General features: G+C 48.3%; 1 protein-coding gene across 1 annotated transcript in view; it reads right to left on the bottom strand.

Annotated features, from left to right (window-relative positions):
* Positions 1 to 24,786, bottom strand: part of RUVBL1 (RuvB like AAA ATPase 1) — a 140,025-nt gene that overhangs the window by 62,740 nt on the left and 52,499 nt on the right. The window contains exon 5 of the mRNA XM_085624400.1: positions 13,050 to 13,139. Coding sequence (XP_085480526.1) covers positions 13,050 to 13,139 — 90 coding nt within the window. The remainder of the gene's footprint in view (positions 1 to 13,049; positions 13,140 to 24,786) is intronic.

Raw genomic sequence — 24,786 nt, 5'->3', positions numbered from 1 at the left:
CCCACTCTGTGGACCCTGTCCATTCTAACTTCGTCGAGGTCATCGTCACCCAGGTTCTGCAAGAAAAGGGCCTCCACATATCCACGGAGATCTCCAGCTTCGCCCTCCCAAGTCACCGCTCGGATCCGTATGTTGTGTCGCCGAGACCGGTTTTCCAGGTCCTCCGCGTGGGCCTGGAGATCCAAATTCTGTTCCGTGAGGCGGAGCACATCCTGTTGGAGCTGATGGACGTCACCAGCCAAACCAAGGTCATGCTCCTCCAGCGTCGCCACGCGTTCGCCAATGCCATCCACCTCTCGTCGCACATCTCTAAAGGTCCGCGGCAAGCTGGGAGCGGAGATTCGAGATGTCTTCCTTGATGGCGGAAAATAGTTCCAACATGAAGGCCTTGGTGGCCGGCGCATCATCGTCTTTCTGCCGGGGGACAGCGCTGGTACCCGGGGGCGTCGTTGGTGTCGCACCCCTCGGGGGCCCCTCCTTGCCCGATTTGTCCTTACGGGGCCGAGTCAACATCGCGATCCGCAGCCCCCCCCCCTCTATCGCTCCAGTCGCCTCACGGCGGGCAGACCCACCAATATCTCCCACCTGGTGCCAGCACCTGCGTAGTCTCCAAGTCTCGGATTCCCCCCTCCGCCACACACGGGGGTCAGCGTCTCACAGCCCTCCAAGGTCCGAGCCACCGCCAAGCCGCCTCAGCAAGCACCTCCCAGCGCACACGGAGTCCGGGCCAGGGCTAGGCCACCTTCTCCAGAGGCCCTTGTCGGGTAGCGGTCCACCAAGGGGAGCAGAGGACACCAGGGCCAGCCACCAACCTTCCAGACAGTCGTCCCGGTCAGAGCCCTCTCCACCGCGCAGTGCGCCCCAGCCTCGTCTGCACAGGCGAGAATGCGGCCGGTCAAGCGTTGATGGTAGCTGCCGTCACGATGGGAAACACAAGCCGTCTTTAGGCACCCCAGGGTCACAGAAGCACCAGCTACGGCTCACCTCCGCTCGTAGGCGCCAGCAGCAATGTCAGGCACGCAGTCCCTGTGGGGGCCAAGCAGCCGGAGGGGGGGAGTGGGTAGGATCTCCTCAAAAGCAGCTTGGCAGCCGGCTCACTGCAAGAAGGGCAAGTCGGACCGGGGTACCTCCCAAGGGGGGCATCCCCCAGCACCAGAGGATTCACAACGGCGCACCGCCGCAGGTGGAGCCCCCTCGGGCCCGCGAAATCCAGGGCCAGGCCGCTCCACACGTCCGTCGGCTACAAGCCCAGATGCCTCTCCGCTTCAGGGGCCCAGCTTCGCCTCTCGGGCCTCAGCCCCAGTCTCCGGCCGCGCCCCCTCACTGCTCCTCGTAAGCGGGGCCCCGACCTCTCCCGGCCGCCATCAGCCTCAGACGCGCTCTCCTCACCTCGGCAGCCTCGTGGTCAACAGGGCCCTCCCCTCCGCCGGGCCCTCAGTCCGCGCTCCACCTGGTCCGGCAGTCAGGCGCGAGCATCCGTGGCACCGCGGTAGCGCGGCAGAGGTCACTGCCCCCAGCCGCGTCGCTTCGCAAGTCCTCCGGCTGCGGCCGCCGATCTCGCCGCTGGGCCCAAGGTCGTCAGGGGCCCCCGGATCTGCCCCCCGGACTCAGAAATCGCCAGATGACCTCCTGGGCCTCCAGTGGGCCTGTGCCAGCTCAGGGTGTCAAGCGGGAGGGTCGAGGGAAGGCGCAATACAATGCTAATTTAATGCGGCGGCAGCGGGACTGAAAGCACGTCTCACTGTCGCCATCTTGGACACGCCCCCCTTGACCGCCATTTTTATTTCTATTTGTTTACTTCTGTTACAATCGCGGCACCCTCGCTTTAGCTTTCAACATCTTAAACTAACGCGCCGGGATGCGATTGCTTCAAAAGTAAAGAAATCTTTTTCTTTACTTTTGAACAAATTGCGGCACCAGTGCTTTAGCTTAAGATGTGTAAAGCTAAAGAGCGATTGCTGTGATCCATTTGCAATGCAATAGCTCTTGCATTGCTGAAAGTTTGAACTATTGACGTTGCATTAATATTAGCATCGCCAACAGCTTAAACTTTCAGTAATGCGAGACCTATTGCATTGCAAATGCTTGGTCTCCGTGTTTTCAGGATCAGGGGAAGACGAGGAAATGCATAGGTAAAGGTCCCTGACCATGCTATTGATCCCAGTAGCAATCACTTGCTGGTGTAGTGCTAACATTTCCCGCTGGTCACAAAGTGAATGATTTTTGGGTTGCCAATGCTTAAAATACCTTATTGATTGGATTAGGATTCAATTCTCACTTGCAAAAACCCTCCATGCACTGACGGAGCATGTGCGCCCCTTCGTCTTCTCCCGGCAAGTGTTCTACAGTTAATGGGCTTCAGTGCTCAACTGCCCAATTCTATAGAGTTTAAGCATCTTCGAACATGATTCTTGATTCTGTACTTCCTTGTTTGTTAAATAAAACACTGTGGTTGTATTGTCAGTGCACCCCAAGAATGAGGACGCTTTTCTCCTGGGAAAGAAACATTCCAGAAGACAACACACTGCTCAAAGCTCTATTGGGGACGCTCCTCCGGACGCCATTTCCTACTGATAGGCAACTTTGGGAGTGCACCCCCAAGCCATCCAAAGAGGCAACTGTTGTCATAGTGACATTTGTGGGCTCCAAAAGAAACTTGGCTTTTGCAGTATTGTGATTTTTCATCTGCCATATTAACCCCGCTCATTCTTGGTGTTACCTTAATCCTGTGGGCCAAAGTAAATGGTTCATTTGAAAACATGTTGTTCAGATCCTCCTGCGACGGTATCATGTCTAGGCGACAGAATAGTATCGTGGAACTTCAAGAGGAAGCCAAGACTAAAAAGTATTTGAACTGACACAATATCTTGTTTGGTTAGTATCAGATTAGCCAATTTGTGCAGTTGCTGTAACCTCCCTTTGGAAGGAAAGTACTTTCCCTACTACTTTGTCTAGGATAGCGCAAAGAAAATGAATTCCAGTGCAAGGCTTCAGTGTTTGTTTTTGAATGCCGATTGTGAGACCTAGATATCTAAATAGATTTAGACATGCCTGTCTGGACAATGTGACAGAAAAGTGTGGACCTTTTATCAACCAGTCATCCAGATAAGTAAACATCTGGCAACCTTATTTCCCGAAGTGTGCTGCGATTGGTGGCATGCATTTTGTTAATATTCTTGATGCCGACTTCAGTCCCTATGGTAATAACTCGAACTGGTAGTGGTAACCGGCTGCCCCGAAGAGTAAACCTCTTTGGTTCTTGGGATGGATCGGAATATGGAAAAAGGCATCTTGCAGGTCCAAGTTAGTCATAAAATCGGATGCTCTTATTATCTTTAAAAAAGAAACAAGAAAAAAATCCTTAATTTGATGGGAATTAGGAACCCTCTTTATTGCCCCTTTTCTTGGACAGAATTTTCTTTTACAGCTGCCCCAGATAGTAATGTTGGCTCATTGTTGACCTACTAAACTGGCTGCTGTATCCTCAGGTGTCTTGTATTTGTTCTCTAGCCTAGGGACCACTGCTGGCTAGGCTTTGCATGGTCTTAAGTCCTTCCTTCCTTATATGATCAATTTATACAGATGGATCGGATTGACGTTTTAGGGGTGTACTTGAAATTGTAGGGATAGCAATCCACATCTACAGGATTTGGGAAGCATTCAGAAAATGAACAATCACTATCGTCCAGTGGGGAATTAGTAGATGCCGGTAGAGGGAAATCAGGTTGCGGGGCTAATTAACCATCTCTAGTCAGGGCTTCTTGGCAAGTCCCCCTCTTCGTGGTCATCAACAGATTTGTACCGCATCTGGGCTGGCAATAAAGGTGCTATAGTCTTCTGCGGTGTCTGTGCTGGCGATCTACCTGGAGAACGTGGTCTCAATGGCTGTGACATAAGTGACACTGGAGGTGGGACCTTTTAAGGCGTTTGTTTACCTTTGTTTTTCTGGAAATCTATAAAAATCAGCCACCATCATTCTCAAATCACGCACAAAGGCAATCGGGATCTATACCACTGATGGTCATAGTATTGATTTGCTTTGTAATATGTTTCAGACATCTTGTCAACACCACTGGTGAGGGTTTGAGCCCTCTTAGAAAGGTTTGTAAGATCTGGAATGATGTGGTTCTTCCAGTGTTTTTTCTGCTGGTCTTGTGTTAGATTCATCCATTACTTGCATTTGACCTTAAATTGTGCTGGGATGTATGCCGTGCAGAACGACCCTTTGTCCTCTGACCCCCCTCAGTGTCCAAGAATCTTGAAGATGGATGTGAAGGTATTTGACTTGGTGTAGTATAGTGTGATAGTATTGTGGACGACACTCCTGATCCAGAAATAAATATTATTGGTATTGTAAATGGTACCACTATTGACAGCGGAATTTTGGTGGATAGTGTCGTAGACGGAAACACTGTTGATGATGGAGTTGCAGACTTTAACCTCATCAATGGCGACAGGGACTTGCTTGTATACTGAATTGGAACCGTATCACCACAGAACCTTTTTGCTTCCTGTATCCTTGCGTGCTTGTGCTCCCCTCTCCCCCCTTCTTGCATTTTGTATCCCTGTGTGATTGCGCCCCCCCGTTTATTGCCTTCTGTACCCCTGTAAGACTGTGCCTTCTGTCCCACTCGCCGTTCCCCCCCCCCCCCCTCGCCGTCCGTTTTTCCCGCTTTTTTGAGGCCGCCTCGTCCTTTAGGCCTCTCTGCGCCGCTTCTTCCGCCTTCGCCTTTTGCCGCTTTTCCCGCCTACCCGCCCTCCTCCCGCCTCCCAGCTCACCCCGCCCCCCCGGCTACCCCCTTATATGGCGGCCGCTGCGAGGTAGTGGTAGTGACCCTTGACCTCAGGGTAGGTCGCTCCCCTGTCCCCGCAGCGCCACCAGCTCGTGTGTTGCCTTATCCTCCTTCTGCTTGCTGATCCGCATGTTACCCCCTCTGCCTGCTGTATCCTGTGTGCTTGTGATCCCCTGTTTGCATTCTGTACCCCAGTGTGATCGCGCCCCCCCTTTTTGCTTCCTGTATCCTTGCGTGCTTGTGCTCCCCTCTCCCCCCTTCTTGCATTTTGTATCCCCGTGTGATTGCGCCCCCCCCGTTTGCCTTCTGTACCCCTGTAAGACTGTGCCTTCTGTCCCACTCGCCGTTCCCCCCCCCCCTCGCCGTCCGTTTTTCCCGCTTTTTTGAGGCCGCCTCGTCCTTTAGGCCTCTCTGCGCCGCTTCTTCCGCCTTCCCCTTTTGCCGCTTTTCCCGCCTACCCGCCCTCCTCCCGCCTCCCAGCTCACCTCGCCCCCCAGGCTACCCCCTTATATGGCGGCTGCTGCGAGGCCGCGCAGCGGACGCGCGCAGCGGGCGCGCCGAAGTCGCGCCTAAGGCAAGCCCGTCTGCGCCCGTCCGCGCCTGGACCACGCCCAGCGCCTGAACCCCTGGTCCCCACCCCCTCCGCCTGACCTACGACTCCGCCATCCTCACCAGCCTCAACCCCGGCCGCACGCCGGGCTGCTACCGCGCCACCCCGAAACGGACCCACGGATCCTTCACCTGCAACAACTGCCGCTTCTCCTGCCATCGGACCCACTCCGCTCCCGCCGAGAACAACGCCCCCAGAAACAACCTCCACTGCATCCTGGTCAACACCCGATCCGTCCACAGGCATGCCATCGAACTGTGGAACCTCATCAACTCTACGAACCCGGACATCGCCTTCCTCACCGAGACCTGGATGAACCCCTCCTCGGCACCCGACATCGCCATAGCCATCCTCGACGGCTATAAAATCATCCGGAGAGACCGCACCAACCGCATCGGAGGAGGCATCGCCATCGCGCACAAAAACTCCATCCGAGACACAACCGACACCGACAACTCATTCCCCGACGCCGAACATCTCCACTTCACGATCCACAGCGACCCCAAGACCACCCTCAGAGGCACCCTCATGTACAGACCACCAGGACCTCGCTCCAAGTTCACCGAAGACATCGCAGACTTCGTCAACCCTCACGCACTCTCCTCCACCGACTACATCCTCCTAGGAGACCTCAACTTCCACCTAGAGAACCCCACCGACAACAACACCACCGCCCTCCTGGACAACCTCGCCAACCTGGGACTGAACCAGCTTGTCAACACCCCCACCCACTACGCCGGACATACACTCGACCCCATCTTCTCCTCCAGCAGACACGTCACCTTCAACCACACCACCGAACTCACCTGGTCGGACCACAGCTGCGTCCACTTCAGCTTCAAGAAGACCACCATGCATCACCACACTCAGCAACCACCAAGAGAAGAGAACCTTTCAGCTCTCAAGGACGCCACCCGCCAACATCACCAACACCTCCGCGCCGCACGAAAAACCGCCTACCGGAATAGACTGGACAACAACGCCCACAACAGCAAGGAACTTTTTTGCATCATCAAAGAGCTCTCCAACCCGGACGCAGAAAACAACTCCATCCCTCCATCACAGGACCTCTGCGACTCCCTCGCGACCTTCTTCCACCAGAAAATCACCAACATATACAACAGCTTCCCGACCACCGACGCGAACCCCCCCCCAGAACCCGCCAACGAGATCACCACCATCCTCAACTGGAGCCCAACCACCACCGAGGAGACCACCCGCGCCATGAATTCGATCCACTACGGCTCCCCATCGGATCCCTGCCCGCACCACATCTACAACAGGGCCGACGACATGATAGCACCACACCTTCGAGACGTCATCAACGCCTCCCTCACCACCGCCACCTTTCCGGAGAGCTGGAAGCACGCAGAGCTCAACGCCCTCCTGAAGAAGCCCACAGCAGACCCCACCGATCTCAAAAACTTCAGACCCATCTCTCTCCTGCCGTTCCCCGCCAAAGTGATTGAGAAAATTGTCAACTCTCAACTCACCAACGCCCTGGAAACCCACGACTCCCTCGACCCCACACAGTTCGGTTTCAGAGCCAACCACAGCACCGAAACCGCCATCATCGCAGCCTGGACCTCTCTGCAGCCTTCGACACGGTCTGCCACCGCACCCTGATACGACGCCTCAGCAACGCCGGCATCAGAGGCAAGGCCCTCGAATGGATCATCTCCTTCCTCTCCGGCAGGACCCAGAGAGTCCGCCTCCCCCCCTTCAGATCGACAGCCACGGAAATCATCTGCGGCGTACCCCAAGGATCTTCCCTCAGCCCCACTCTCTTCAACGTCTACATGACCCCCCTGGCAAACATCGCACGCAACCACGGACTCGACCTAATATCATACGCCGACGACACCCAGCTCATCCTTTCCCTCACTAACAATCCCACCGCAGCCCGAACCAAACTTCACGAAGGAATGAAGGAAGTGGCGAACTGGATGACAGACAGCCGTCTGAAACTGAACGCAGACAAGACGGAGGTCCTCATCCTCGGCCCCACTCCCACCGCATGGGACGACTCCTGGTGGCCCCCCGCCCTAGGCAGCACTCCCCAACCCACCGACCACGCACGCAGCCTCGGCTTCATCTTGGACTCATCACTCTCCATGACCAGGCAGGTGAACGCGGTGACCTCGGCATGCTTCAACACCCTCCGCATGCTCCGCAAGATCTTCCGCTGGATCCCCACCGACACCAGGAAGACCGTCACCCACGCCCTCGTAACCAGTCGCCTGGACTACGGGAACACCCTGTACGCCGGCATCACCAACAAGCTGATGAGAAAACTCCAACGAATCCAGAACGACGCCGCGAGACTCATCCTGGACATCCCTCGCCACCACCACATCTCCGGACACCTGAGAAAACTCCACTGGCTCCCCATCAACAAGAGGATTACCTTCCGACTCCTGACCCACACACACAAAGCCCTCCACAACCTCGGACCCAAACTGATCAACAGCCGCGTCTCCTTCTACACCCCTCCGCGCACTCTACGTTCCGCCGGTCAGGCCCTGGCAGCTGTACCCCGCATCCGCAAAGCCACCGCCGGAGGAAGATCCTTCTCCTTCTTGGCAGCGAAGACCTGGAACTCGCTTCCCAGCCACCTCCGCGCCATACCTGACCACCTCTCCTTCAGAAGGCAGCTCAAGACCTGGCTCTTCGAGCACTGACCCCCCCCCCCCCCCCCCCCCCCAGCGCCTTGAGACCCTTTATGGGTGAGTAGCGCGCTTTATAAATGCGAATGATTGATTGATTGAATTATCTCCACTGGTGACCCAATGTCAGTTTTTTCCCATTATCATTCTCGTTGACGTTCGTGTTTTTGATGGCAGTTTAGTAGATGGAGACTTAAATGCAGTTCTCTCAGCTGCAGCAGTGGTGGTTGACAAGATCTTTTTCATCAACCATGTTGGTGACAATGGAGTAGAAGATTGTGTTATCAACGGCCTCAACTTCAACGAAGGAAGGAACAGAGAAAATGTAAGCTTCTGGGCCTTAGGAGACTGATACCTGGATTGAGAACCTGATCTTTTGGAGAAGCTTGTGCCAGCTGCTGTTGTGGTTTTCTGACTGCATGTGTTTCCACAGGAGAATGACTTTGTTGAGGAGATTATTTTTAGATGCCTCCTTAGAGGCAGATGTCTCTTTATCTTCTGAAACAATTACAGATACATTTTTTCCTTAAGCCTTATATGGGCCTTTTTAGTTACTTTTGTAGAGAAGTCAGACTTTTCAACTGAGACAGTGGTACTCCTAGATTTCTGACGACAAAGCAGAAGTCATGTTTCCCTGTCTGAGTTTTAGAGGAAAATGTCTTGCAGTCTTTAGATTTATGCCTTGGATATAAAATATCAACTGCAGTCTTTATATGAGCCATCAGAGGAAAGCCACTTTGTCCCACATATGCCACAAGGCCCAAAGTGTCTCTCTTCCTTAGTCTGACATTTAAAAAATAAGCCTGAAGCAAATCTACACAGGAAAGTCCTCCCCCTCCCCCTCACCCCCCCACCCGCAGGCTTTGAAAGTGAAGATGTTCCTCCTGGACGTTAAAAAGAAACCTGCAAAATCCTGCATTAAGAGGCTCAAGTTGGAGGAGTGTGGGGGTGGGGTTGGGAGTGGGCGGCCAAACGTCCCTTTTAACTTGTTGAAATTAAAGTGACATTTCAGGATAGCAGGTCTAGAGAAATAAGTGTGCCACCATTGATAATTTGTGGGGGTATAGGGCAACAGAGCGAACATTTAAGAGAAACTGACTGCGTGTTGCTTGAACTGTTCTTGTGGATATGAAATTATTATTTTATAATGGAAATGAAAGCCAATTTACAAGTTTCAATAGATACCAACAAGACTCAGATGACACCAAAAAACTCCACATGAGCACAGAATAATTATGTTAACATATAGTAAAAAATGTGCACTTGTTTTTTTTACAAGGCAGCAATTGTGTATGCAAATTCCCATGGAATAAGCTATTGTTTACTTTTTAGGTCGAGCCTAGAGCAGCGCATGCGCTGCTTGCTCGACTTTTAGTATGGGGGTTTTCAAAGTGCTACCAGAAGCTTTTCCTGGCCTCAAGCTTGCGTGCACGTGCACAGTCGCCATGTGGATATCTGTCAAGGCTCATTAAGCCTGGAGTGCTTCTCTCCGCGCTTCAATTCCCTCCCCCTCCCCCTCCCCCACCACAGATCGCGTCACTCTGCTGGCCTCCAATCCCCCCCTTGTACCCAGTCAGCCGCCTCTCTATAATGCACCACTCGTGTGCTTTTTTTTTTCTTTCAGCGCGGGTTTGTATTTGCCCCTCAAAGCAACGACTCGTCTACTGAGAGCAGCAGGCAACAATGACTACTGATTACAAATGACTGTCATTCATTGCCCGAGCTGTGAACTCCCGCTACCAGTCTTTTAAACGTCCCGTTTTTATTTCTTCATTAAAGCGTACAAACTGTGCTGTAAATGCCCCCTCCCTTTCAAAAGGCCCCCAACCGTGGTTTTTGCTTTGCTTCCCCCATCCTCACTTCCACATAGCTCTCACTTGTAAAAGCTGAGCTTGCGGTTGTCCGCAGAAAGCTGTCCGGCGCAGTTGTAACAATGGGCAGCCTTGCAGTATTTGGGCATCTTCGCCCGGGCCTTATGGAGCCTCGGTGGCGGCTCAAGAGCCGCTACTGCAACGTGTTTACAAATCACTAGAAAAGTGACCTGCCATGAGCTGCAAAGTACTGGCCATCTTAAGACGAAGTTTCGGCCTCAGCAGGCAGCAAGATGAACAATCCATTACACTGACTGTTTGAATTTAAAAAGATCAAGGGAAGAACGAATGTCAGTTTATTTAAAGTCGTTTTAGTTTTTTAAAAATGTTTTCTCGAATAACAAAGGATGCCGTTTGTATAGTATATTTAAATATTAAATATAAACAGTGATTAAGATCTACCTTTCTCCGATTACAACACCGCAGTAGCTATTAAGTCAATGCGCGCGCACGCAGCACCCGGGCTTGTTTTTTAACCTTGAGCGCGAGGCGCGCGCGCGGCCAATGCTTGTTGCATTTTTGCCAGGGCTGCCTTTGCTTCGTTTCCCATTTCAGCCATTCTGAGCGCTGCTGATGAAGCCCTAGTGTGCCTCACGGTCAGTGGAAATGGCAGTCCTACTAATACGTTCGTGGAACATCCTGGTATTTCCTGGCTTTTGGTTTTAATCTTTTCATTATCTCAACACCCTAGCCCCTAAAGAGATTACAGACCCTCGCGGAAAAAGTAATTTTTCGAATTAGATTGAGTGTATCGTGCTTGCCGGCCGACAGCCCCTTAAGCACTTTATGAGGGTGTTGACCTGCGTTATGGGGGCACTACGTCGCAGCACAATCCCCTGCTAATGTACGACACATGCACTCTGGTGGTGATCTGGGCCGGAAGTCCCGTGCGACCTCCACCCGTTTCTTTAATCTCTCTGGCCACGCCTGGCCAGAGAGTGTTACATTGTGTGTTAGCCCTTCCAGGCTACGGGTCTCACTACGATGAGTGAAAAGAATAGACCGTTACATCCTGTAATGAATATAAGGCAATATGTGGGAGAATAACGCGAGGGGTGAAGGCAAAGGCACATCATGGGGTTTTTTATGCACCTTCCATTCTCCGTTTTTCGAACCCCACCTGTATATGAGCTCCCGCGTCTATTAACATCAACCTCTGCTTTCTTTTACTCAATTGCTCCTTACTTGGATTCTTAACCGCCTTCCCTAATATTAAATCTCCGGTTGCCGACTATGCTCTAAATAGAAACCATATGGAGCCACATCATGAAATGCCAGCAGGACTGCCTCATTTGAGAGAACATACCGGCATACACTGGTTTGAAATCCTAGTGACCTTTTTATGACGGTGCAGTATAAGTGACCTCTGTATCCTCCGTCGTGCAAAAATTGTCCATTCAGAAATATTTTTAATTTGTGTTTTCTTCCTCCAAACCTGGCGCCCCTTTGCTCTAATTTATCATAACTTTCCGGCTCTTTCAGGCTCCATTTTCTCAGGTGCAAATGTCCCCTCCCTGCTCTTTCACGTATTTCCACAGTGATCTCCCTCATCACTTTGGTGCGCTTTCATTCAGTCCTATGCTCAGTGTCTTTTGTCTGCTCAGTTTCAATGTACGTACTTTCTCGCTAAGCCATTCCAGACGCTGCTTCGGTATCATTACGAAGTGCTATTTCATGGTCCCACATCTGCTCTTTATTTGAAGACGTTGTTCGCTTTTATTTCATGTCACTCTTCTGCTTGCTCTCTTACTTTCACATGCAAAGTATTTTCTTCAGTGCCAGGGACTAGTATGGTAATGTGTGCTATGTAAAACAATACTTTTGCTTATAGCCAATGTTATTTTTAAATTGCAGACGACCTGCAATGCCTCTTGTAAAAATACATTTGCCACTATAACAGAAACAGAAGCAGTTGTTAAACTGTGATAGGTGATTTATCTATTTCTAATATAAAGAACCTCTTAATTAATCTAGTTTAATTTGTGCATACATTAGCTACTTTTCCTGTTATATTTTAATAAAATGTTAATAATAAAAATGCAACTACAGCAAACCCTGAAGCCAGTATTTTACACTTGATAATTGGAGAACATTGCTTTTCCAGTATTTTAAGCTCCATATACAACAATGTCGGAATAACGATACCCGACAATCAAAAGAAAGAAAAAATGGAATTGAAAGATAAAGGGGTTAGAGGCGAGTGTTCAGTTTAAGGATCGGGTATAACATAAGGGAAACATTAAGGTTCAAGAAAAATATGAAAAACAACAGAAGCGACATACTGGTGTCACCCATGTAATTAAACATTGAAAGATTATTGTCCTGAAACAATTAACCCCTTCAGCGCTGGGCGAATTCCGCCGCGGTGCTGAAGGGTTCGAGCGCGGGCGGGACCATGACGGAACGGTTCCGTCATGAGCACAGCTCAACCGTGGCTCATGACGGAACCGTTCCGTCATGAGCATGGAAGGGGTTAATAAAATCCACAATGAAATAAACACATAATATTGACACATTTTTAAAGGTCAAGGAGAAAAGTAATGGGGGAGCGGTCTCTACTGATTTAATAAAATAAAAACATAAAGAGGATACATCGAGATTTATATTGGATTTCTCAAAAGTAATGAAAAATAATTTTAAAATATAGGACCCCGACTCTAATCGTACAAAGATTGGTGTGGCTAGGCCAGTCCGCTATAAGGACTTAACGACTCATCACTTCTTTCATCAATTCCATTTGTTGCAGTGAGCAATGTGAATAATGGTTGTGATTTTAATTAGAAACTGGTGTCATGAATTTGGGATCAGCAGCAAAGCATTACTGGAGCAACGATTGTACCAGCACTTTAAATTAACACTTACTACTTCTTCTGAAAGACCACTTGAAACCGTAACAGCGTAGAATTGCACTCCATTTCAGAGTACACTATTACATATCAACTTAGCATTAATACATTTTCACTTAAATATCTTTAGGTTTTTATATTAGTTATGATGATGTCTTTCTCACTTCGTCACACAAACTGCTGTAATGTAATTGTATATCCTGCTACCACATATTTGAATTAAGAGTTGAAAAAATTCAGTATATAATATAGGACTTGCTTACCTTTACAGCTCCACTGTTTGCTTCAATGTATATCACATCGCCAGTTTCAACACGTTCCTTTTGAAGACTTTCAAAAATGCTAGGGTCCAGCTGAAATAAAGAGAAAACTAGTTCCAGTACAAGAAAAAGTGCACAAAACATAAAGGACTTAAAATTCAATAAAATATACAAAGCTCAAAATAAGACCATAAAAAATCCCAATGCATATTGTATGAGTCGGACAGTAACTCGCTAAAACAAATTTTCTGACGCTGCAGCAAATTTCAAATTGGACTAATGAACGTTAAAAACGTACTAACCATCGGAATTCCCTAATAGCTTTTGTGGGTGTGCACCAGCAAGCATGCACACACAAGTGCAGGAATTTCCAGATCTACACATCTGAGTAACAAATTGTGTCCTTGGTGGTGGTCTTCCTCGACCGCAGCACCCGACTCATTCATGAACGGAGAAGTTACAACAGCCCAACTCCAAATCCCAAAACAACTTTTATTTACAGTGTAGCACGCCATGACAGAGTAGCCTAGCCGAACACTTCTCTAAAAATGTTACACCATTAATCCGCAAACCCTTGTACAACTGCAGTGGACTGATTTCTATCAACATAACTTCATTTTGAGCGATTTGTTTTTTCCTCATCGCCCTGATGTCAACATAGGATTTGCAGTATTTGACTCCACAGAATACCGCAGGATTACAAAAAAACTCAGAAATAGGCATGTCACGGAAATAGACCTGTCACGCTGTGATTTAGCATCCGCAGCGTGTTCTGCACTGAAAAATCAGTGCAAACGGCACCACGTGGCACGCCGGAGGGTGCAGGTACTTGGGTTGATACTGCTGCCACTCAAGTAGATTTTCTACAAGTGGCAGCCTTCTGACTGCAAACGATTGCAACTGCCCGCATTGGAAAAATCTCGGCGGATGTTCTCCTCGGGACTGAAAATCGCACCAGGGGACGCCAATTCTTGCTTACCAACTTACAGTTTAGGCGTGCGCGTGAGAAAATAAAATTGAGCCGTGCAGCAACTGGAGGAATTTGGCTGGATCTCCACTTTAAAAAAGAGTAACGCGGAGTGCCAAAATTACACCAACTCCACGGACAGAAAGGAATATTTCGCCCACCCCTAGTATTGGGTACCTTCTGATGGATGGGTCTCTCCTTACGATTCTTTAATTTCTTCAGTATTTCTAATTTATGCACCACCATCACATTATTATAACTAGCGCACCTCCATATACACTGTTTTCAGCTCGCTAACCGCACAATAATAACTATAACTTGCACCTGCTCCATGCATTGCATACACAATTTCATATTACATCACTTATACCCTAGGAAATCATAGCCTTTATAACACTTATATCTGAAACCACATCATTTGTGAAAACACAGTGCATGGTAGTGCCGAGTTATAGTGAAGATTGTGTGGTTAACGAACTGAAAACAGCGTGTGTTTGAAGGCGCGCTAGTTATAATAATGTGAAGGTAGTGCATATATTAGAAATGTAAGGTATAACTGTAACGTTAGAATGTCTAATGTTAGAGTAGTTGAAGGGATTTTTTTATAGAGAGAAGAAAATAAGTTACTTACCTGTAACTGTAGTTCTCCAGTATTGGAATCTTTCATGGATTCACATGCTTGAATCATTCCCCATCGTAGAGCTGGGAGTCCCAGATACATCAAAATAGCAATGCACAGCAAATACAAAGCCGAATCTAGGCCTTGGCCCATTTCAGTTTCGTAAAAGAGACCAAAGGTCTATCCTGAACCAATCAGGATCTCTCACCCTCTAGAACACTTCTAAGAGAACCTTAGACCCTCAGATTTTTAACAGCATGTCTGCAGAAGATACACCTGCGAATATTCAAAGGTGAGCCTCTCAGGGTAGGAGGGTGGGTCGCATGTGAATCTATGAAAGATTCCAATACCGGAGAACTACAGTTACAGATAAGTAACGAAACGGTTACTTACCAGTAGGAGTAGTTTTGCAGCTCGAAGAGTTTTCTGGATTCAGATGTCCTTGTTTTGTTTTTAGGTTGAGCCTAGCGCATGCGCTGCTCTATGGGGAGGCCTCTTGGAAGCACTCCAGACTTTCGCTAAATTTGTGCGTGTGATTTTTGAATTCCCACACATTCTATTGGCCTTTGCATGTGGCTTTCAAAAATGAAAGCACGCAATTGGCCAAAGGTGGGTGCATGTCCCACCTTTTCATAAATGTTCACTCCCACAGCCTCCAGCTGTCGGGAGCGAGCAGCGTTGCGCAGGGTGCCAGCTGCATTCCTTCGTGGATCATTAAACACAGCGCATTCACGCGCAGCTGGAACCAGACAACTAGTTTTTGTTGACTTTCGCATTTGAGCTAACACGTTTCAGACGCATTCCGAGGGTGCCTGTTCCCTGCACTTCCCCCTACCGCAATGGCTTTAGAGGTAACGAACACAAACACATTTGTATTTTTTTGTACTGTATTGACAGTTGCGCTCAGGTTTCAAGAGACTCTGCCGCTTCTGGCGGGCTCTAGGCTGACAGCTCCTCCCAGGCCCCCCTTCCAGGCCCGCCTATGCGTCTCAAGGGACCAAGTACAGGCTGTACAAGTGCTTAGAGGCGGGCACTGATAGGGAGGCACAGCTAAGGGTAGTGGGGATAGAACAGGGCAGGCACCCGGTCTCTTGGCACCTTCTCCTAATTAACGTCCTTCCAAGCACAGCTCTGGACCCTGCTTGATGCTCCCATCTAACTCCTCTCCTGCTCCTCGGGACTCAAGGCGCTCTACCTTGTGTTCAGGACTTATTTGGTATGAAAAGAAAGGGCTGTGTTATCCCTGATAATAACTCCAGTGCCCCTCCTCATACCGGCCGAGACTCACCTCCAGCTCTACTCCTCGCGCTCCGTGTGCCTCGAGGCACATTCAGAGGTGCAGCCAAAGTTTTAAAGACACGCCTGGATGGTTTAAACTCCTTCAATCATAAAGCTCCTACGTCAGCTCTTTGGCGTTCGCCCTATTGAAGTGCTTTTGTTTCAGTGCAGCCCCGCCCACCCCAGGAGAGAACCCCTCTCCACTATAGTTTCTTTTCTTGCCCCTCTGCTTCTTTCTCTGTCTTTGTGAACTGTCTCCGTCGCCCGGTGCTGCTCTTTCCTCCGTGCCCTGCCAAACCCCTGCTCAATCGGTTTCATGTTTTACCCCACTCCTATATTTTGTTAGCAGTTTTATGTACCGCAAACCCAAAGGTATCAAAGCGCTTTTACATGAGCGCCAGTTACATACATTTTTTAAGGCATTTAGTAGATTAATACATTTGCCAAGAATCACTAGGTGTTCGTCCGACGCTGAGAGTAGACACAGAACAGCCTTACAGACCAGGGTGGAGGCTGAAAGATCCGAGAACAGTTTGTTTTTAAAAGATAAAGGGTTGGACGGATTGGAGTTAATGAGGAATTGTTACAGTCGCGGAGGGAAAGAGCGCAGAGCTTAAAGAAGTTCCCATGAAGTCCACAATTATAAAACAATTTCCCTAGTGACACGTGCGCCAGTACTCCTAAATGTTTTTTGTTTAAAAAAAAAAACAAGGTTAATGAAACAATATATTACAAATTGAATCTAAATTAATTTAGCACACACACCCGTAGAATGTGTAGAGGCATGCCCAGCTCTCCTCCCAGCTTCACTAATTATCAAGCAGCACCATAAAATGTATGAGCAGAGACATTTTAGGGCATAGCCAAGGTGAACAATTGCCCAGAGCCACTCCTTTCAAGGTGCCCCTGGTAAAGTGAACTTTCTTCGTAGCTCACTTCTGCGTATTTCTCCAACTTAACCTTAACATACAATTCAATATTTGTAGGCATCATAGGGCTTGAATTAGCTAAAAATGTGTAATAAAATGCAAAGTTGCCCTAGACTCTGATGCACACCACTAATTCTGCTGAAGCTCAATAGAGGGTGCTTACGTCCCACCACCATCCCCAACATTATAGCACGTCACATACCCTTGATTGACTAAGGGTTTGCTGAGTGTGGAGGCTTGAGGTTTCATATGCTGTGAAGTGCACAAAGTACACTCAGCACTTCCAGGTGTGAATAAATGTGAGAAATCAATGAAACAAAACAAACAAAACAAGGTATTATTAGTCATGTGAATTAATTTGCTATTGACATGTCTCATTCGGTTACCAGGCACATCATGGTCAGACAATGACCACTCATGCATTGGACAGGTTTGAATCAACAGAGACGCATTATTAGAAACAATGACAAACAGTTTACATTTAAACCCTTCCCTCAACATCACCAATTTCCTCGCAAACCAAGGCATGCCACCTTACATTTCTCAAGAAAATACTTTTGTGACGCAGTCGTTGACAAACCGGTCACGAACCTCTGCCGGGTTAATACACTGCTACTCATATTGTTTTAAACACCCAGTGCTAACAAACACTTCTCCCTTTGGCAGCGTTGCCTGATGTGCAGCGCTCTGCACCCAAATTGGTTAGGCTTGATTAGGTGGACAGACACTCATACTAAACTTTAATGTTAAGGAAGTTGATTTTAGATTCAAAGGAGGAACACTATAGTGGCTGGGCAACCTGATCACAGACTTGGCGGCTATGTCACCAGCGGCCAGGTACGCGGCTGTCATCAGTGCAGCAGCACTGGGTATGAGGGACCTACTTCACCAGAAACACCAACCAGTGGAAATAGGTGTTTGCGTTAGGGCCCTTGTCTCCTTCCTGTCCCACTGCCTTTCGTATAAGAGATGTCGAGTGTCAACAGTTCATTCAACCCAGATTGTCCCCTTCACATTCCAGAACTTGCCGTTTTGATTTTCTCCCATATAAACATAATAATGACTACAAGTTCCACAAGGCAAAGGTAAAACCAGGGCACTCACACGGGGCAACAAGGAATTCAGGAACACTAGTGTCTGTACTATTCTTCATTATTTTAATTTGGTATACTTGCACACTCATAGGCTCAGGGAAAAGATTTTTGGTGCACTGGCAAAACTACTTTTTGCTGTTTGGGCACTCATCCCCCTCTAACCTCCAGCAATCACCCAATTTTTCTGAGACCATTTGGTATGTTCTATCGTCCTCCTTCAGCATCTTTGGGTAATGCACAAAGACAGTTGCTTATTGGACTCTAATGTCACACAACAATACCCGTAAATATAGAATGCTAACATCCACATAGGCCAGGACCTGTGCTTGCCTGGTTCCTTAAAGATTTGCACCCAGGGGGCAAGATTTAAACTTGTCCAGAAGAAGGGACAGCCAAAAGCTGGGTAACCCAATAGGTTCAACAGTAAATTCCTCAAAAAAATGATATGATGTAATGGTACAAATGAATATCTACCCAAAACTTTTAAACATGATGCACAGCAGCCACACTGCCCTACACCATAGCTTAAAAAGATATTGGCAAAGCCTATAGCTCTGGTTAAACACTTATAAGGTCACCAAAGGAGAGACCTATTGGCTATGCCAATGCTCGTTTGTTCTTGCTTGGAGCGTTGTCAGCAACCATTTGGTGGTAGGTCCATCCCTTGTGAGATGTCAGACTCCGCCCTGAAGGTCCTGTGCATGGTAGCCATCTTCAGATTGTTTTTTCCGCAGTTGGATCTGGAAGCAAAGGGAGACACTGACGTTTTGGATGAAATCCCCGAAAGAATGAAGGAATTTGAGTGAAAAAACCATTGATCATTGACTGAGAAGACACCGGAGAAGGAAAAAGACCTCCAGACACCTTTGGAATGGAATGATATTTATAAAGCACGATGGCTACCCGTAGGCCTCCCAGCGCTGCGGACAAAACAGGCAAAGAACAGAAGCAAAGGAGAAGGCTAAAACAGCCAGGTTTTTAGGAGCCTGCGAAAAGATAGAAGATTGGATTCTTTCCGTAATTGAAGCGGAAGGGCATTCCAACCAGTGGAACCATTATATGCGAAAGAACGGCCCCCACATCTGGCCCTCCTTATTCTGGGTTGAAGGGCAAGAAAAGGTACAGATGACCGAAGGTCTCTCTTCAGGTGATAGGGGGTAATCAGCGACTGAAGAATGGGAGGGCCATTCTTCCAGAAGGCTTTATGGACCAAGCACATAGCTTTAAACTGGATCCATTCCCTGATTGGCAGCCAATGCAAGCTCTTTAATGCTTGCTTGGCAGGATGCCAAATGGGGAATCTGAAGAAGTCTACGAGCAGCGGAATTCTGAATAACTTGGAGCTTATTGATGGTTTACTGCGGAGCTCCCAGGTATAATGTATTTCCATAGTCCAGGCGAGAAAGGATCAGGGCTTGTACCATGATCCTTCTAGCGTTGAAAGGAAGAAGGGGCAGAATCTTATGAAGCATCCTTAGTAGCCTGAAGCAAGTTGCAGAGAGTTTCGCTGCCTGGTGACTAAACTTAAGGGAGTAATCAATCCAGATGCCCAGGCTCTTGATTTGATCTTTAGGGGCCGGGCCTAGGCAATCTGGCCAGAGAGATGCCGGATCGAAGACAGGGGAGTTGCCCAGGAGCATAAGCTTCGTTTTGTCCCCATTAAGTTTAAGGCACGAGCGGTCCATCCATTTGGCAACCTCCTCTAGACAACAGCTTAGATTGCTAGATGGCCCTTCGGAGTGGTTAAGTGCCACCACGAGCTGGGTATCGTCCGCATAGGAGACGATTTTTATGCCAAATGGATGGACGATCTCTGCCAGGGGTCTCAGGTATATATTGAATAGCGTGGGGATATGGGCCGAGCCCTGAGGGACCCCGCATTTAAGGGGAAACTGGTTAGAAACCACATCTCCCTCAAAGACCCTAAAAGAGCGGTCACTGAGAAAGGATTTAAGCCACTGCACTGCCATACCGGACACTCCCAAATTCTTAAGTCTAAGGAGCAGGGTAGTATGATTAACAGTATCTAATGCAGCGCTGAGGTCAAGAAGGATAATAGCCGCAGTGCCCCCCGATCCAAGATCCTTCTAGTTTCCTCTGTCACCGCAAGGAGGGCAGTCTCCGTACCCAATTGGGGACAAAACCCAATCTGGGAAGGGTGGAGTAAATTATTAGTTTCCAGAAAGGCTACCATAGTATTGTTTACATGCCTCTCTAGAATCTTACTCACCCATGGCAGAAGGGAAATAGGGCGATAGTTGGCAAGATTGTCCTGATCCAGATTGTTTTTTTTTTTTTTAGAAGGGCTTTAACCATAGCACATTTCCATGCTAACGGGACTGAACCTGATGAAATAGAAGAATTCACCAGGTCCAAAATTATAGGGCAAATGGTATCCGCTACTAAGGTGAGAGCCTGGGTGGGGGGAGGGGGGGTGGGAGGGGCAGGGTCTGTGGCAGAGCCCGATTTTATGTGTACCATGATTAGACCCAGCATGGCCGAGTCAAGGAGAGGAAATTGTGCTAAAAGGGTATGAGGCCCTACAGTCAGCTCAGCAAGGGCAGTCGTGGAGCTGGAGGATTGAGAGGGCGAAAAGACCTGATAAATAGTTAGAATTTTCTTTTGGAAAAACTCTGCCAAAATGTTGCAGTGCGCCAAAGCATCGAGGACCCAGACGGAGCAACGACGCAGATGGATCACAGAAGGGCGAGCTTGGGGGCCATGGAAAATACCCATTTCAAATTCTGCCCAAAGTGCCACCACAAGTTTGCACAGCGCGATTCACACTACGTTTGTAACCTCTGCCTGCAGAGGGATCACAAGGATAAAGACTGCGAGGCCTGAGTAGTTGACCGAAGACACTCAAGGTATCTTGAAAGCAGAGGGAGGATATTACGCAGCCATGCTTCAAAGCCAGAAACAACCATCGCTGAGGGACTTGGGCCTCTCAAGCAACGAGGATGACCAGGGAGTGCCTGCAGAATCGACACACGAGATCCTCGAAGGGTACGACGAGAAGAGGCGTACCGTGAAGAAGGCAACAAGGGACACAGAGAAGAAGACGGATTAGATGTCTTGTCAGGGGTAGTAGGCGCTATATAAATGCAATTACAATACAAGGCAAGAAACCCTCACCCGTCGGAAACCAGGGGCCATGAAAAGAAGGTGCAAAAAGGAGCCCAGGTGTAGACGAAAACGACGACTGAGGATCTGCCGCGACCAAAAGAAAACCACGGGTCCCACCCCAAGGATACAGACGAGGGAAAATCGTCAAAATCGAGAACTACAGTTACAGATAAGTAACTTATTTCATTACTCCAGTATTAGAACTTTCATAGATTCACATGCTTGAATCAGAGTAGCTAGCAGTTAACAGCACATTTTTTCTTGCCTCTTTCTAAGTGTGTCAAATCCATAGTCAACCTTTAGACGAGCAGATATACTTTAAATCATCACTCTTAAAATTGATATTGATTACATTCAGAACATTTGTAAAAAAGGTTCCTCATTGCTCCCTGGCCTACTGATGCATCACTGTGAGCTTCGGAATCCAAGCAGTAATGTCTGGTGAAGGTGTGTGTACTCTTCCAGGTTGCAGCTCTGCAGATGTCCTGGATAGGTACTCTGGCAAAAAGAGCAGTAGAAGTAGAGATCGCTCTTGTAGAGTGAGCACACACTCATGCCCGTAGAGGGCTTCCTGCAGATGGATGGCAATATTGGATTGCATTCGAGATCCAACGTGCAATCCCCTTCTTGGATTGAGGATAGCCCTTCCGGGTCGCACTGAAGGACACAAAGAGCTAGGTTGATTTGCATAAGGCTTTGGTTCTATGTAGAAAAAATGTGAGACAACGCTGAATATCTAGTGAATAAAGAGCTCTTTCACCAGCAATTGTTGGTTGTGGAAAGAAGGTTTTTAGGATAAGAGGCTTGTTTAAATGAAAGACCGATGGAACTTAAGGGATAAACTTGGGGTTAGTACGAAAGACTACTCGGTCATCCCTAAATTTCAGAAACGGTTCCTGTATCGTCAGAGCCTGAATTTCACTCACTCTCCTGGCTGACATCAATGCCAGAAGAAGGGCAACTTTCCAAGACAGGAACTTACGGTCCGCCTTATGTATAGGTTCAAAAGGATGTTTCAAGAGTTGTGTCAATACTATATTACGATGCCATAGAGGTGGCTGGGGCTCACAGGTGGAAAGGTGCGGAATAGACCTCGCATGAATTGTTTATTGATCCTTGCTGACCATAATGATGGTCCTGAAGATGTCCTCCTAAATCGGGATATAGCAGCTAGATGGACTTTAATCGAGGCGTGTGCTAATCCGGATTTTGTTAAGAGAAGGATGTAAGGAAGGCTCTCATGAGGTGAGGACCACAGAGGATGAACGTTAGATTCCGGACCCCATACACAGAATCTGTTCCATTTCATTCTGTACGTTCTATTAGTACTTGGAGCCTGGGCATTGAAAAGAATATCTTTACACTTTTATGGGATTTCTAGATGCTCAAATTCACAGTGTTCAGGAGCCATGCCGCTAATCGAAGCGGTTTGGGATATGGATGTAGCACTTGTCCCTAGGACATAGTCAGAAGAGATGGAATGGGATGTAGAAGAATAGGTTGCCTCTCCGAAAGAAGGAGAAGTTCTGTAAACAAATGTTGACGGACCACAATGAGCCTTTTACGATCACCCAGCAGGGTTCCGCCTTGATCTTCATGATTAGTCGTGGCAGGAGGGGAATAGGCGTAGGCAAAGATGCCTGACAATGCCATCAAAAATGCATTCCCCAGGATACAGAATGGTGATGCCAACTTGCAAAGTACCAACATATCTTGTTCTGCAACGTTGCAAAGAGGTCCACCGTTGGCCTGTCCCATTTGAGAAAAATGCTGTCGAGCGTCTCTTGATGGATCTCTCACTCATGGCAGGACGATTTGAGCCTGCTTAGTGTGTCTGATTTGTTCTGATTGCCCGGAAGATGTTCCGCCGTTAGAGAGATTCTGTTCTGGATCGCCCACTTCCAGATGTACTGAGCCTCCTAAGAGGAGGTGGGATCTATTGCTGCCTTGCTTGTTGACATAATGCATTGCCATCATGTTGTGGGTTCTGACCAACACCGCAGTGTTCCTTAGTTTCAGCAGGAATGCCTGCAATGACAATTTCACTGCCCCGATCTCCAGCAAACTGATGTGAAGATGCTGGTGTTGCTGCAGCCAACGGCCACTGACCTGGAGGTCTTGCAGGAAAGCTCCCCATCCCTGCAGGGAGTCTTTGGTGGTGATTATGTGTGGAGCTGGCGTGGCGAGAAAGGAGGGACCGATGGCAATATTCCGACGTTGGGTCCACCAAGAGACGGCGTTGACCATACCTGGCGTGACTGTAATGACATCCTTGAAAGAACCTACTGCCCGACGCCATTGCAAATCCAGCTCTCCCTGCAATGGACACATTCGCAATTGGCAGAAAGGAATAAGAGGAATGCAAGATGACATTGTCCGCAATTGGCAGAAAGGAATAAGAGGAATGCAAGATGACATTGTCCCCAGGAGAGACTTGTAACGGCGAACTGAAAGTGACTTTTTTCTTGTGAATGACTGAGCCAGTGATATTAGTTTCTCTTGCCTCTCAAGAGAGGGAAATGCTTTGTTTGTTGTGGTGTCCAATACTACTGCTAAGAAGGTGATGCTTGTGGAAGGGCGTAAGGTTGATATCCCCTCATTTAAGGTAAGGCTTGGCTCAGCGAACAGTCTTCTACATGCCTCTGTGGACGACTGGACTGCGGACTGTGATGGTGCTTTGATTAGCCAGTTGTCCAGGTAAGGAATCACTTGATGCCGTTGTTTCCTTAGGAAGGCTGCTATTGGAGCCAGGCATTTGGTGAATTTTCTTGGAGCTGATTTGAGGCCCAAAGGTTGCACCCTGAATTGAAAATGGCTTCTGGCTATGGCAAATCAAAGGTACTGCCTGTGGGAGGGAGGGATGGGGATGTGAAAATATGCATCTTGTAAGTCTAAGGTGGTCATGTGATCCCCTGGGTTCAGGAGTAAGAAGGCGTCCTGTAGCGTGACCATGCGAAAGGACTGTTATTTGAGGTAAGGGTTGAGAGTCCTTAAAACAAGATCAGACGCCACTGTCTGAAATTTTTCCATACCAAAAAGAAACGGGAATAGAACCCTTTCCCTCTCTGAGACCTTAAACCGGTTCTATTGCTCCTCTTTGGAGCATCGCAAGAATTTCCAAAACACAGGAGATGTAGGTGTTTTACTTCTTGTCGACCCGATGGAGTAGAAGGTGGGATATGAAGGAACTCTGAAGTATGGCTGAATTGTATCCGGTTTAGGACCCACTGGTTCGTCGTTATTTTTTGCCACTGATGAAGGTGTTAAGAAATCTGCCCTCCCAATGAAATCTGTGGATGATTTGGGAAATAGATAGCCGGAGCCTGAAACTAGTCATTGGCGACGGGAGGTATTTTTTCCTCAACGCCCTGCTCTCCCTCTGGGGGTAGATCTTGAATATGCCCCTGATTGTGGTTGCATCTGGACATACTGCGGTCAATATGGCTGGGAAGAGGCAGTGTAGGAGAGATACCTATATTGCGGATATCCCCCTCTGTAGGAAGGAAGGCCCCTTCCTCTTGCTCCCCTAAAGGGTATCTTTTGGTATTGAAGAGTCCCCAACGCTTTTGCAGTCGGTGTCTTTCTTCATAGCCAGCAGTGCATTGTCGATGTGCTTTCCAAGCAACACTTTTCCATCGAATGGGAGGTCAAGAATCTTATTCTGTGCTTCCGGCTCAAACGAAGTGGCCCTGAGCCATCCTTGACGGCGCAACACTGCTGCACCTCA

The sequence above is a fragment of the Triturus cristatus genome, chromosome 9 (genome assembly GCF_964204655.1).
Source record: "Triturus cristatus chromosome 9, aTriCri1.1, whole genome shotgun sequence".
Lineage (NCBI taxonomy): Eukaryota > Metazoa > Chordata > Amphibia > Caudata > Salamandridae > Triturus > Triturus cristatus.
Note: the sequence above shows the minus strand (reverse complement) of the source record. Positions and strands in the feature narration are given on the sequence as shown.